The 12,489-nt window shown below is 43.0% G+C and overlaps 1 protein-coding gene across 1 annotated transcript in view; it reads left to right on the top strand.

The window, feature by feature from the left end:
- Positions 1–12,099: 12,099 nt before the first annotated feature.
- Positions 12,100–12,489, top strand: part of HECA (HECA ribonucleoprotein granule regulator) — a 43,497-nt gene continuing 43,107 nt past the window's right edge. The window contains exon 1 of the mRNA XM_027085025.1: positions 12,100–12,489. This exon is cut by the window's right edge and continues 1 nt beyond it. Coding sequence (XP_026940826.1) covers positions 12,345–12,489 — 145 coding nt within the window. The 5' untranslated portion in view covers positions 12,100–12,344.

The raw sequence follows: 12,489 nt of genomic DNA, 5'->3' as shown, positions 1-12,489 counted from the left end.
TTAGTTTTGGCAGCTGGACTCCTTAGGAGCGGCATGCGGCCTCCTTAGTTGTGGCATGAGGGCTCCTTAGTTGTGGCATTCTAACTCTTAGTTGCGGCATGCATGTAGCATCTAGTTTCCCAACCAGGGATCAAACCCAGGCCCCCTGTATTGGGAGCACGGAGTCTTATCCACTGCGCCACCAGGGAAGTCCCACGCTCCAACGGTGTAAACAATGAAATTGCAGTTGTGTCCCCGCTGTTCTCCCATAGAACTTTATGTATATTTCTATCACATTATAATGAATTTTTTTGCTTAGGCAAAACCATGTAAAATTGCTTTTACTGAACTGGACTTTGATGATAAGACATCAGCTCACACTGAGATGTGCTATAAGAAATAGCCCCACTCCTTCACTATAAGGATATTATTGAGGATGCTCTTCAGGATATCAATAGTATTGCATTTGTAGGATCCTTGGGGGTTTGATTCTTTGGCCTTATATCAGGACTAGCTATATTTTTCTTGAGTAGTTATTCCGCTTTTATCTGGTGGAAGCTGTGGATTGTGTGACTGACCACGTTTCTTCTTTTACAGAGATTGCTAAAAAGCTTAGAGCCAAATTCCTAGTGGATCCTTAGCAAATACATGTAGGCCTTCATTGTATTTATTTTGTGTATTAGTCCACCTCTATTGTATGATCCCATCATTGCTTTCCCTTTGCCCTATCTTTCTCATTTTCTTCTAATATACTTCATTTTCTTATGTTGCACATCTCTTTGTTCTCTGTAAGTCCTTTTGAAGAAAGACATGAGAATAAGGACATTATCTGTGGCTTTCTCTCACCAGGCTCTGAACTCCATGAGAGTGGACTGGGTTTGTTTCTTCATCACTGCAGTTGGATGTGGCACAGACCTTCATTATATGCTCAGTAAATATTTTGAAAATAAACCAAATGCAGTTGTCATTATAAAATAGAAAAGAATCAGCTGGTAATTTGATCCATGCCTGTTTTCTCTTCTGTGGTAAGACAAAGGGAAAAGACTGTGAATCAAATTGTCACCTATAGACAAGAAGTCAGAAGATATCCCACACGTGAGTTAAAGGTAAATGGAGCAAATCTGAAGTTCCTTCTGTTTAACCTGTTCATGCTATGGTCATGACACCTTCGTGACTTATAAATGAACGGTGCTTGCTAGCCATCTATTACAGAGCTTTGCATAAACTTGGTACCAGAAAAATACATGTTGAGTAGTTACATCTACTTCTTTGGATACTAGGTTAGGAAACAGAGTCACCTAGGAGGCTGGGCAGGAAATGTCTGGCACTTCTTTCATCTCAGACTGAAACCTAAAAATGTCTTGAGAAACCATTGAACCCAGGATTGTTGGCTTAATCCAGAGTTGGTACAAAAGACATCTAGGATTGTTGGCTTAATCCAGAGTTGGTACAAAAGACATCTAGCTCACCGGGCAGCATCTTTTAGTGGCAAAATGCCCAGTGTTGACTAGAGCTTTCAAATCTTGATTAATAGTAAATTAATTTTGTTCTTTAAAAGCAAACAAACCGGGCTTCCCTGGTGGCGCGGTGGTTGAGAGTCCGCCTGCCGATGCAGGGGACACGGGTTCGTGCCTTGGTCCAGGAGGATCCCACATGCCGCGGAGCGGCTGGGCCCGTGAGCCATGCCGCTGAGCCTGAGCGTCCGGAGCCTGTGCTCCACAACGGGAGAGGCCACAACAGTGAGAGGCCCGCGTACCGCAAAAAAAAAAAAAAAAGCAAACAAACCAATAGGGTAAATATTGGGTTCTTTTTTACCCTTATGGGCTTTCCCAGAATGGAATGTGCTACCAATTTATTTGTGGGTATTGAAATTCATGGTATCCATCTAAACCAAATAAGATAGTGATGAGATTGCCTTTCTTTAAGGTCAAAGATTTTTGTCTCTAGGGCCTATGATTTCTTCCTTCAAAATGTCTGTCATGTACATCCTTTCCTCTGGTTTCCCCATTGACCTCCTAATCCCAAACTCTCATGATCTCATCCCCAAAATGATACAGTAGATTTTCTGCTGGCTTCTGAGTCACCACTTTTTCTATCCTATCAGTCCTGAATGTTACTGAATGTCAGACTATTCTTCCAAAAATACTGTTTTCATTGCATTATTTTTTAATCTAGTAACTTGCAATAACTTCTTATACCCACACAAATCAACTTCGAACTCTTGGGCAAAGAAACTATTGCTTCTTATAATCTTCTCCCATTCTGGCTGCCAGCTGTGTACACCAGAGTGCACTCTGTTGCAATCTTCGCATCCGTGTGTGTCCCTGGTTTTGACTGTCTCTTTAAGGTACCCGTATTTGCACACAACAGGAAGTAGTGTGTGGTTTGTTCTTGGATGAGACTAAAGTTGTGTGCTGAAAACAGTTTATCCTTGACCTAGAACCAGCACTGCTTTTAGAAAAAAAAAACTTGTTTACAGTTTAAAAAGTAGAATGTTAAATAGCATTTACAGTTAAAAGGAGGGCCTTTGAGTAGCAACAGTGAATATAAACTTCAAATGTTCATGCTAATAAAAATAATAGCTATTGTTTATTGAGAGCTTACTATGTGCTAGGCACTACACAAAAATTATCTGTCTTAACTCTGAAATAGATACCATTATTATCCCTATTTCACAGATATGTTGCCGAAGGTCACACAGCTAGTAAGCCAAGCCTGAAACCTGGGAAGTTTGGCTCTGTGCATAGTCTCCTAACCACACAGCTCTAATAACACTTAATAGAACCTAAATCCAGTGTCCACCCTGAAACCTGACGAATGGGTGCTCTAGGAAATAACAAAGAATGTTTTGGGCTTATGTGCTAGAAGCAATTCCATCTATCTGGGAAAAAAATTTTTTTTTCTGGGGAGTTCCCTGGTGGTCCAGTGGTTAGGACTGCACTCTTTGACTGCCAGGGGCCAGGGTTCGATCCTTGGTCAGGGAACTAAGATCCTGCAAGCCAAGTGGCCAAAAAAAATTTTTTTTTCTGAACAAAAGCATGCCTTAGCATGGGCCCAAAGCTGGCCTAGGTGGTTGTCTCCCCACCCCTGCTTCCACTTTAGCCTGGATCCTCTAGTTATTGTTCAGAAGTTACATTTCACAAAGAAAACCCACAGTTTAGGGAGAGCAATATTTTATTCCAAATCAGACCGTTCGCCTCAGGACTACAGATTTGAGAGTGCTGTGGCATTACTTTGGAGTGGAGCCCATGCTGTGATCCTCTGTGGGAGCCTCTTGACTAAACCCAATTTGACAGTTTTAATGGTGTAAAAAATGGCGCAAGCCAGAAATACTGGAATCAATGTCTCGGCATTTAAAGAAGCTTCTGATAGAAATGTGATCACAGACAGTATATAAGTAGAGACCCCTGACTAGGTGGTCAACGGAACATGGGAAAGCCCCTGCCTAGAATTCAGATATAAAAGGACGTTTTACATATGTTGCCTCAGTTGCCTATGACAGTATAACCAAGTCCTACTGATTCACAGAGCCAACTGTCACGCCTCTTTATAGCCTTGTGTTCAGTGGCTCATGTTGGTAGCCTGAACTTGGCCACGGTAGGAGCATTTATACCTCGGGCAGGTGCAAACACTGCAAGTCAGGACTCCTTCCCTTCTCCTCCTCAGTGGTTAAACAAGAGCACAGCATTGAAACTACCCCAAGAGCTGCTTAGAACAGCAGCTAGGTACCATTTCTCACAATCCTGTGGCTTGAACGGGCTCATCTGGACAATCTGCTCTATATGGTGAAGCTGTGGTGACTCATACGGCTGCATTCAGCTAGGATAGGATTTCTCAACCTTGGCACTACATTTGGGGCTGGGATAATTCTTTGTTGTGGAGGCTGTCCTGTGCATTGCAGGATTAACCACATCCTTGGCCTCTACCTACCAGATGCTAGAAGTGACAACCAAAAATGCCCCTGGGGGCAAAACTGCTCAGGCTGAGAACCCTTGAGCTAGGAGCTTAGCTGAGGCTGGAAGACAGCTTCTTATCTTCCAGCTGTCCAAGATCCTTTGTTAAGGAAAAATGTATTCCTGAAACTTGTTTAAGATGGTTAGGCAGACTTTATTCAGGGGGACTACTACAAGGGGAGAGAGATTGAGCTCAACTCCAAACACAACAAGAAAAACTAGGAATTTATCGCTGCAGAGCTCGGTGGGGGTCAGTGGATGGAAAATTACTGAGAGAAAACATCAGGGGTAGGGAGAGTCTGGCTAAACCAACTTGATAGGATTCTTGCTGAGGGCAGGCCAGGGCAATAAGATACTAAGGGTGGGATATTTTTGATAAACTGGCCTAATCAACAAGAGGACCCTGAGGAGTCTGATTCAAGGTTGGTCAAAAGCAAAGAGTCTTTGTCACCTCCTCCACTGGACTCTCATCATTCCACAGTCTAGCTCAGGCTCCTTCACAGCATAATGTCTGGCTTTAAGAGAGGATGAGCAAACGCTGGGATGGGAACTGCAGCAACATCAGTTTTGCTACATTTTTAATTGGCCAAAGCAAGTCACAAGGCCAAGTCAGACTCAAGGGGAGGGAAATAGACTTGGCCTCTTGAAGAGAGGAGTAGCAAACTTGTGGTCATGTTCAATACATGCAGTACCATATTTACATTCAAGCACTCAGAATGAATATTCTGCAGAAGGAAAGGAAATCTTGAGAGAGAATTCTATTCACTATTAAGTAAAATTAACTCCAGCAACATACATAACAACCCTTATAACTGGACTAAAGGTGAAACTGATTCTTCATGTGATGGCAAAGAAAAGAACTGTTATCATACTCAGAGGGTACAGGAGATTTATTTTCAGATTCTAGAGTATTTATTATAGCAAAAGTTCTGAACAAAAGTTGGACGCTACTTCTGGTTGTAATATTGGTAAAGATGTCTCCCCATTGGAAAAAAAAGTAGTCCTTAGTAGGCTGTGGACACTAATTGTTTTGTTCTTCAATGGAATAATGATAGCATAAATACATTTCTGAAAATGGAAGCAGTATCGTGAATGTTCAGCTGTTTTACATAATTTAGAATTAGTACTTAATGCATCCTTATCATTATAACAGCTGGAGTTTATAGAGTTTTTAAAGATCTTTCCCAAGATATTTTCCAAAGAACTGGTTGCATACAAGAGGGATCCATTGTCTACCTTTCATTTGAATTTTCACCATTGTATTTATTCATTTGAACGCTAATGCTAGAAGTAGTTATTTTTTGCTCAAAGGCACTATTTTCCCAAAAAACTATTTAGCAGAACTCTAGTTTTACAGGATGTTAATGGTATTACATGTAAAGGTATTTATAGGTTGTATAGACTTGGGAAATTCTAAGTTAGGAGTAAGTAGGTTTCTTTACTGCTGGACTTCTTAGGGTCTTTACTATAGCAATGTATATCATGACTCATAAAACATGCAGTGTTTCTTACACTTATTTAACCATAGAAATAGAGGCACATCTTTCATAAGCAGTGTTTCTCAGGATACCCTTGGTAGAAATTGTTCTAAGTGGAAATAAAGGAGGAAGAGGAATCTTGAGAGAGAATTCTATTTAAGATCAATCAAAATTAACTCCGGAAACAGGCACGCAGTAACCTTAGCACTTAAAAAAGTTGTGTCCTTGAAGCAGGCATTCGGATCCAACCATGTACTATACTGTGTGTTTGTTCTAAACATCAGTAGTGGGTTTTTATTTTTTTTGCGGTAGGCGGGCCTCTCACTGTTGTGGCCTCTCCCGTTGTGGAGCACAGGCTCTGGACACGCAGGCTCAGCGGCCATGGCTCACGGGCCCAGCCCCTCCGCTGCATGTGGGAACTTCCCGGACCGGGGCACGAACCCGTGTCCCCTGCATCGGCAGGCGGACTCTCAACCATTGCGCCACCAGGGAAACCCCGTCAGTAGTGTTTTGAATAAGACGACTGAAACAGTTTAAACAAAAATCATTTTGCAAAAGTTTTAAATTCGTGAAATTTAGTCATCAAAGATTGATTAGTTGAAACAGTAATTTAAAAAGAAAGAACCAGAACAAGTCAGTACCTTTTCTCACTCTTTTTGTCATATTGCAAATAAAAATTGTTTATATTTACAGTGTACAGAGACCGATGTTTGGATATACGTATACATTATGAAGTGATTACCACAATCCACCCCTCTTGTCTTATAAACTAAACTTGAAGCCCTTAGGAATTAGAATTTGGATTGCAAGCAATATATTAACATACTTGTGGGCAACTTCTCAGATGGTTTTCAATGATCCCCATCTCCTGGTATTCATGTCCTTGTGTGATCCTCTCCCCCTGAGCGTGGGCTGAACCAGGGACTTGCTTTTAAGGAACAGAGTGTAGCAAAGATGATGGATGTTACTTCTGAGATTAAGTTGCAAGAGACTGGCTTCTGTCTTGTTTACTCTCTCCTGCTGTCTCACTTGCTCACTCGGATGAAGCTGCTGCCCTCTGTGGGGACTCACATGACAAGGAAATGCGGGAGGCCTCGGGCCAGCAGCCCTGAGGAATTGAATCCTGCCAACAACCTCAGGAGCGATCCTCCCCCCAGATAAGCTTTGACTTGACAGGACTGCATCCCTGCTGACACCTGGACTGGAGCCTCGTGAGACACTCTGAGCCTGAGGACCCAGCTAAGCCATGCCTAGATTCCTGATGCAGAAACTGAAATAATGCATGTTTGTTGTTCTGAGCTGCTAAATTGTGGGGTAATTTGGTAGGCAGCAATAGAACTAGTGCAGTATTAAAAGAGGTATTTAGAGAAGACCAATGCTGTATTATTTAAATCAAACCTTGTAGACAGTTGAAGGAGAGACAAAAGCATAGTGGTGAAATCGTGCTTTAGGGTGGCAGTGTAGAAAAATACTGATTTAATTGGGAAGAAACAAAGAGGATCTTAAAGATGAAATCTAGGTGATGAAAGAGTCTTGGAAGTTTCAGTGCCAGTTTGGGAGGAGATATAAGGTGTCGAAAGTGATATTAGCGTGGTCACTGCAATTGCTGAAGAAGATATGGCTGTCATAGGGCTCCTTGTTATACAAAAGCTAGTCTCCTTTGGATTAAATATTACACTAGCTATGGGAGAAGGATGTTATGTCTACCAAGAACATAGTAATATGGTTTTAGAAGGCTCTTTCTTCCCCCACTTGACCTCTGGTTTGAACTATTCTTTTCTGGTGTTCTTCTATATGTTCTTTTATTCCACAAATATGTGTCAAACACTTACTATCTGCGGGGCACTGTTTTAGGCACTGAGGATTCAACAGAGAAATCCTCACCCTCTTGAAATCTACATTCTAGTGAGGAAAGACAGTAAACAAAGTAAATAAACATTAAAATATATCATATAGTAATAAAAATAAAAAATATGTAGTATAGTAATTAAGTACTATTGGGGAAAAAGAAAGCAAGGGAAGGAAAGAGGGCGGGTGAGTTCTAGCTTTCTTAGCAGTTATCAAGGTTTGGTCTGTAACCAGCTGTGTGTCCACTGCTGCACTGGGCCCATTGTGATCTGATTGTTCCAGTTCCACCTGACAAACACTAGAGTGTCTACACCTTCCTCTCTCCCCTTTGTATGCTCCATACTTATTCTTGCTTTCATGCCTTTTTAAAAGGCTGATCCTCAACACTTTCCAATGAAGACTTCTTTGACAATGCTAGCCTCTGCTAACCTATCTCCTGGGGACCTGAGGGGACCACTGTATGAGAAAAGAAGTGTTTCCATTCAGGTTAATAGGTGATTAATTTTTGTCTGTTTGTTTCATATGTGTTTCTTGTACTTGCAAGCAAAGCACTCTTGAGGGTAGGCTCATCGGAGGAAATATAAAAGATGAGATATGGTGCCTATCTTCAGAGAATTTAAAATATAATGGGAGAGAGAAAATGCTCTCCCTGTGGTAAGAAGACCTTGGAAAGAGAGCCTGTATAAAATCTGATACTTCATGGTACGGTATAGCAAGTGACTTTCAGACTTTTTTGTTGTCATTGTTCATTTGTCTGCACCCACAATGAGAAATGGACTTTACATCATGACTCAGTATATACATATATATTTGTTTGGGTTTGTGTGTGTGTAAAACTAAATTTTACAAAATAATATGTATGTTTTACAAAACAATACTTAATTTCTATATGCAATGCATTCTGATATTTTCTCTTCTATTCCAATTTACAAAAAATCCTGAGAGAAACCCTCTGAATTAATTTTAAACCCTGTCAGGAGAATATGACCCACAGTTTGGAAAACATTGGTGGAGCCAGGTGGTAGGCACACAGAGGTGGAAAATGAGAGTATGGGGTGGTATGAGTCCAGGGAAATCTGTCTTGCAAAAGATTATACTTGACCTATTCCTTGAAAGGAGCATCCTGTTTAGATTACTGGGGTCCAAGACAGTGTTAATGCTGAGTTGCGACAACAGTATGAGCAAAGAAGTCACTGAAGTGGAGTCAGCAACCAGTACAGGGGTCACTGAGAGCAGAATTCTGACCTTTTATGTGACTGCTTTTGTATATTATGGAAATAATGTAAAAGTCAAACTAAAGGCCTGAACAGAGATTTTGAGGGGACATATTTGAGAAAAAAATTACTGTTGATAATTGGGAATGACCTAATAGGAGAGCAGATCTATGACATTTAATAATCCATATTATTATTTATATTAGTATTCCATTTTTGTCAAAGTTCTTTGTAATCACAATTATCATTATTCCTCAAAGTAAACCTGTGGGCAAAGGAGAAGCTACTTCCAGAGGAAGAAACTGGTGCAAAGAGATAATATACATTGTTCAAGGTATATTTACTTAAAGTGATGTTAGCAGATCAAGCTAACTCTGGCCCAGATGAGTTAGTTCACCCTGAGAGTTCAGAAGACAGGGACAAATTTCAAACAAAAAAACCAAACAGAATAAGAACATTGAAACAATGACCACTTAGTCTCATCCAGCCCTGAAGATTAGCTTGTTCCTTTTCTCCAGGGTGTAAATTGTTTACTTTCGGTGACCTTAATTTGTTGCTGTGTTTTATTGAATTTTGCAAAGACCTGGGTGATGGAGCGAGTGATGATGTTTGGAGAAAGGAAAGCTTGGGTAGAGGTACGTTTTTTCTGAAGTTCATTTCAGAGCACATGAGTTGATCGGGGAAATTAAAGAAAGAGAAGCCAAGTGTGGCTCTACAGAGCTCAGTGGCTTCCTCAGTTTTCCTAGAGTTCTTCCCCCGGAAGCATCTGAGGGGAGGGCTTTGTGACATCTCTTCCATCTTGTGCTTTTTAACCTGGTTCTCTCTTTCTTTTCTTTCTGTCCTTCCTCCGTCCCTCCCTCCCTCCTCCCTCTCTTTCTCCTTCAGAAATGGTGGGGAAAAGGGAAAGATAAAAGGGCTAGAACAGTAGGATTCCTGTGAAATTCTGCATGTTTTATGCAAAGTAGAAAATGGAATCTTTTAACTGTACTTAAGTTTTGTTTTTAACATCTTGAATTTAGTACATTTTCTTTGTTGTTGCAATAAAATCAGAACTATTGCCTGTGTGTCAAATTTGACTAAGGCTAAAAATAGACTAGCAAGGTTGGGCATGGAAGAAGTGGCCCGCTTCTCCTTCCTCCTTTTCATTTTGTTTCAGTTTGAATGAGAAGGAGGTGGCTTACACAATGAACAAGAACAGCAACTGGCTGGGTGTCTGTGTGCTTTGAGCCAATTATGATATTTTTGTGGGAAAGTTTCCAATTCTGAAGTCTCAGTTATGTAGAGGTGGGAGGCAGCTGGTGGGAATGTCTGTCTGCAGGGTACATGCACGATTACTCTGATTAAATATGGCATGAGAGCAATGCGCTTATTCAAGAAAAGAATTATCTAAATTTTCCTGTACTTTAAAGCTTCTTCATCCTCACCGTTAAAGAAAAAACCAAAACTCAAAACACTTAAAGAAAAAAAAAGTCAAAGCCAAAGTTACCAAAATATTTTGAGATCTCTCAGCCATGTCTAGTGAGGGATATCAGTAATGAAATTAATCTAAGTCCAGTGGCCCACATTAACTCACTACATTTCTCCACAGCACCAATACCCTCCCCTTGAAGTCTTCCTTTCATTAACTACCATCATCCTTTCCTCTAGTATTCGGAATTTCTTAACTCTCTCCTTCATCCCTCACGTCCAAGTGGCCACCAAATCCTGCTGCATCTACTACCTTCAAAGCATTTGTCCATTTAGTTATTCATGTATTTGTCATGCATTCATTAAATACCTACTGTGTACGATGCACCGCATTAGGTACCATGGATATAGTGAAGACTAAGACAAACAGCTTCTGCCATCACAGAACTTATAGTCTAGTGGGGGCCCAGACAAGAGACAAGTAAATAGGCAATTTCAATACTGTGTGTGCAAGCTCTTGTGGTGGGCAAGGTACAGGGAGCACATGGGGATGAATCTAACTTTGGGGTATCAGAGAAGGCTTCCTAGAGAATTGATGATTTAGCTGAGACTTTAAGGTTCAGAAAAATATATCCAGAAGAAGAATGCTTTAGGTATCCTCCATTCAACAAAATTTTATTCAACACTAACTGTGGGTCAGGCTTTATGCTAGACTCTGCAGAATTAGTTAGAAAGATAGACAATCCCGGCTCTTCTAGTGCTTAGGGGAGTTGGGGTGGGAGAGAAATAGACATGAAAGTATAGGCACAAAATATCTATTATAACTATGAGGTGGCCCTCTATAAAGAGTCACTTTCCTCAAACAAAATCAGGGAATTAAAAGATTCATCACTTCCCTACTGAAAAGTCCAACCACCAATTGCTCCTGAGTATCCAGTGCTCTTTCCTGTAGCTCCAGGCTCTGGAACAGACTCTGCTATAAATGCTATAAATGCCCAGAGTTCCCAGTCAGAGTCTCTGCGGGTACCTCCCTGTCTACCTCTTTATGCTTCAGAACACAGCCTAAGATTCTTTACTGGAGAGCTGAGTTAATTAAAGAAGATCACACTACATAGGAAGGGAGAACTGTAAATTGTCAGCTAACATAGTTTTCGCTCCATAGTTTATGGGGAGAGTACTTAATTTATGCACTCAACAAATATATGCTAGCTGTCCGCTGGGGTGCCCAAGACACATAAAATCTCCTACCTATGGAGCTTTCATTTGAGAAGCAGATAGACAGGAAATAAGTAAACTTATACTTTGACAACATAATTAGAGATGGATGAGGTGATACTTCTGATAGCTCTTCTGGGGAGGTGTGTCAGTTATATCATCATGAAGGAAGTGATGTGTTTGAGCTGAGACCGGAGGGTTGGGAAAGAGCTGGTTTTCCATAAAGCAGAAAAAGAGCTGCAGAAAAAGAGACCATGTGAAACTCTTCCCAGGGTGCCCTGCCCCTCAAGTCCACCTGCCCCTTATCACAGGTGTCACCTTCTAATCTCCACCTGCTCACAACAGTGGCCACCTATCTTTCAGGACAACTCAGTCCTATCCAAGGGGATTGGGTTTCCCCTCCAGGCACTACCTCCAGGAACTACCTGCGATGTTCAGTAACATCCCTGAATGGTGGGTCCTGTTTGAGAGAGCGGTTTCACCACTAGGCTGTTACGGCCTTCCATTCACGGACTCTGCTGTGCTCTCCCATTGTCTAGGAACTCAACTCTATTTCTTTAATTTCTGAATCTACGATTGTTTCTGAATGGCAAAGCCTTTCGATGGATGATTAATTAGAAAACCTCTGCTTTCCATTCCTGTTCTGGTTGCCCGCCTATTTTTCCCAGACCATATTGTTCTAAGCCTCAGTTGCATGAAGGTCAGGAGGCCCCCGACTAACTCCAGATGCCATTGAATTGGCGTTCGGGGCCATTTCAGGAAGGTCGGTCCGCAGGCGCCGGGGTGCAGCAGGGCCCCGGGAGTGAGGGCGCCCCGATGACGTCACTCCAAGGTGGCCGGCTCAGCGCGGGGCGTGACGTCACGCGGGCGGGCCGGGCTACCGTGAGGTCACCTGGTGGGCGCGGCCAGGCCGAATCCCCAGTGTCGTCACGGGAGGAGGCGGGGCCAGAGCGTGTCAGCGAAGCCGAATCAAAACAAGCCCGAGACCCGCCTTTTCCCTCCGGCTCGGGAGCGTCTAGCTTGCGCCCCGAGCCCGCGGCGCCCGCGCGGCTGCGAGCCTCGGGTGGCCGCGCGCCGGCTCCAGGAAGCCGGGGAGGGCGCGGCGGCCGGGATGGCGCGGCGCGGGCCGCGCGGCTAGACGGGCGCCAGAGGAGCCGCCGGCCCGCGCCCTCCGTTCTCGGCCTCCCGGACCGGGTGCCGAGCCGCTGGGAGCCGCCTTCGCCGACGCGGGGCACCTGGACACTCGCGAGATGCCCAACCCCAAAAACAGTAAAGGCGGCCGCAAAAACAAGCGCGCCAACAGCAGCGGGGACGAGCAGGAAAATGGAGCCGGCGCCCTGGCAGCGGCGGGCGCGGCGGGCGCGGCGGCCGGGGGGGCCCTGGCGGCGGCGGCCG

Source organism: Aethalodelphis obliquidens, unplaced genomic scaffold (assembly GCF_003676395.1).
Source record: "Aethalodelphis obliquidens isolate GAN/ISIS:26980383/991018 unplaced genomic scaffold, ASM367639v1 scaffold3, whole genome shotgun sequence".
NCBI classification, from domain to species: domain Eukaryota; kingdom Metazoa; phylum Chordata; class Mammalia; order Artiodactyla; family Delphinidae; genus Aethalodelphis; species Aethalodelphis obliquidens.
This window is presented reverse-complemented; position numbering and strand designations above follow the sequence as displayed.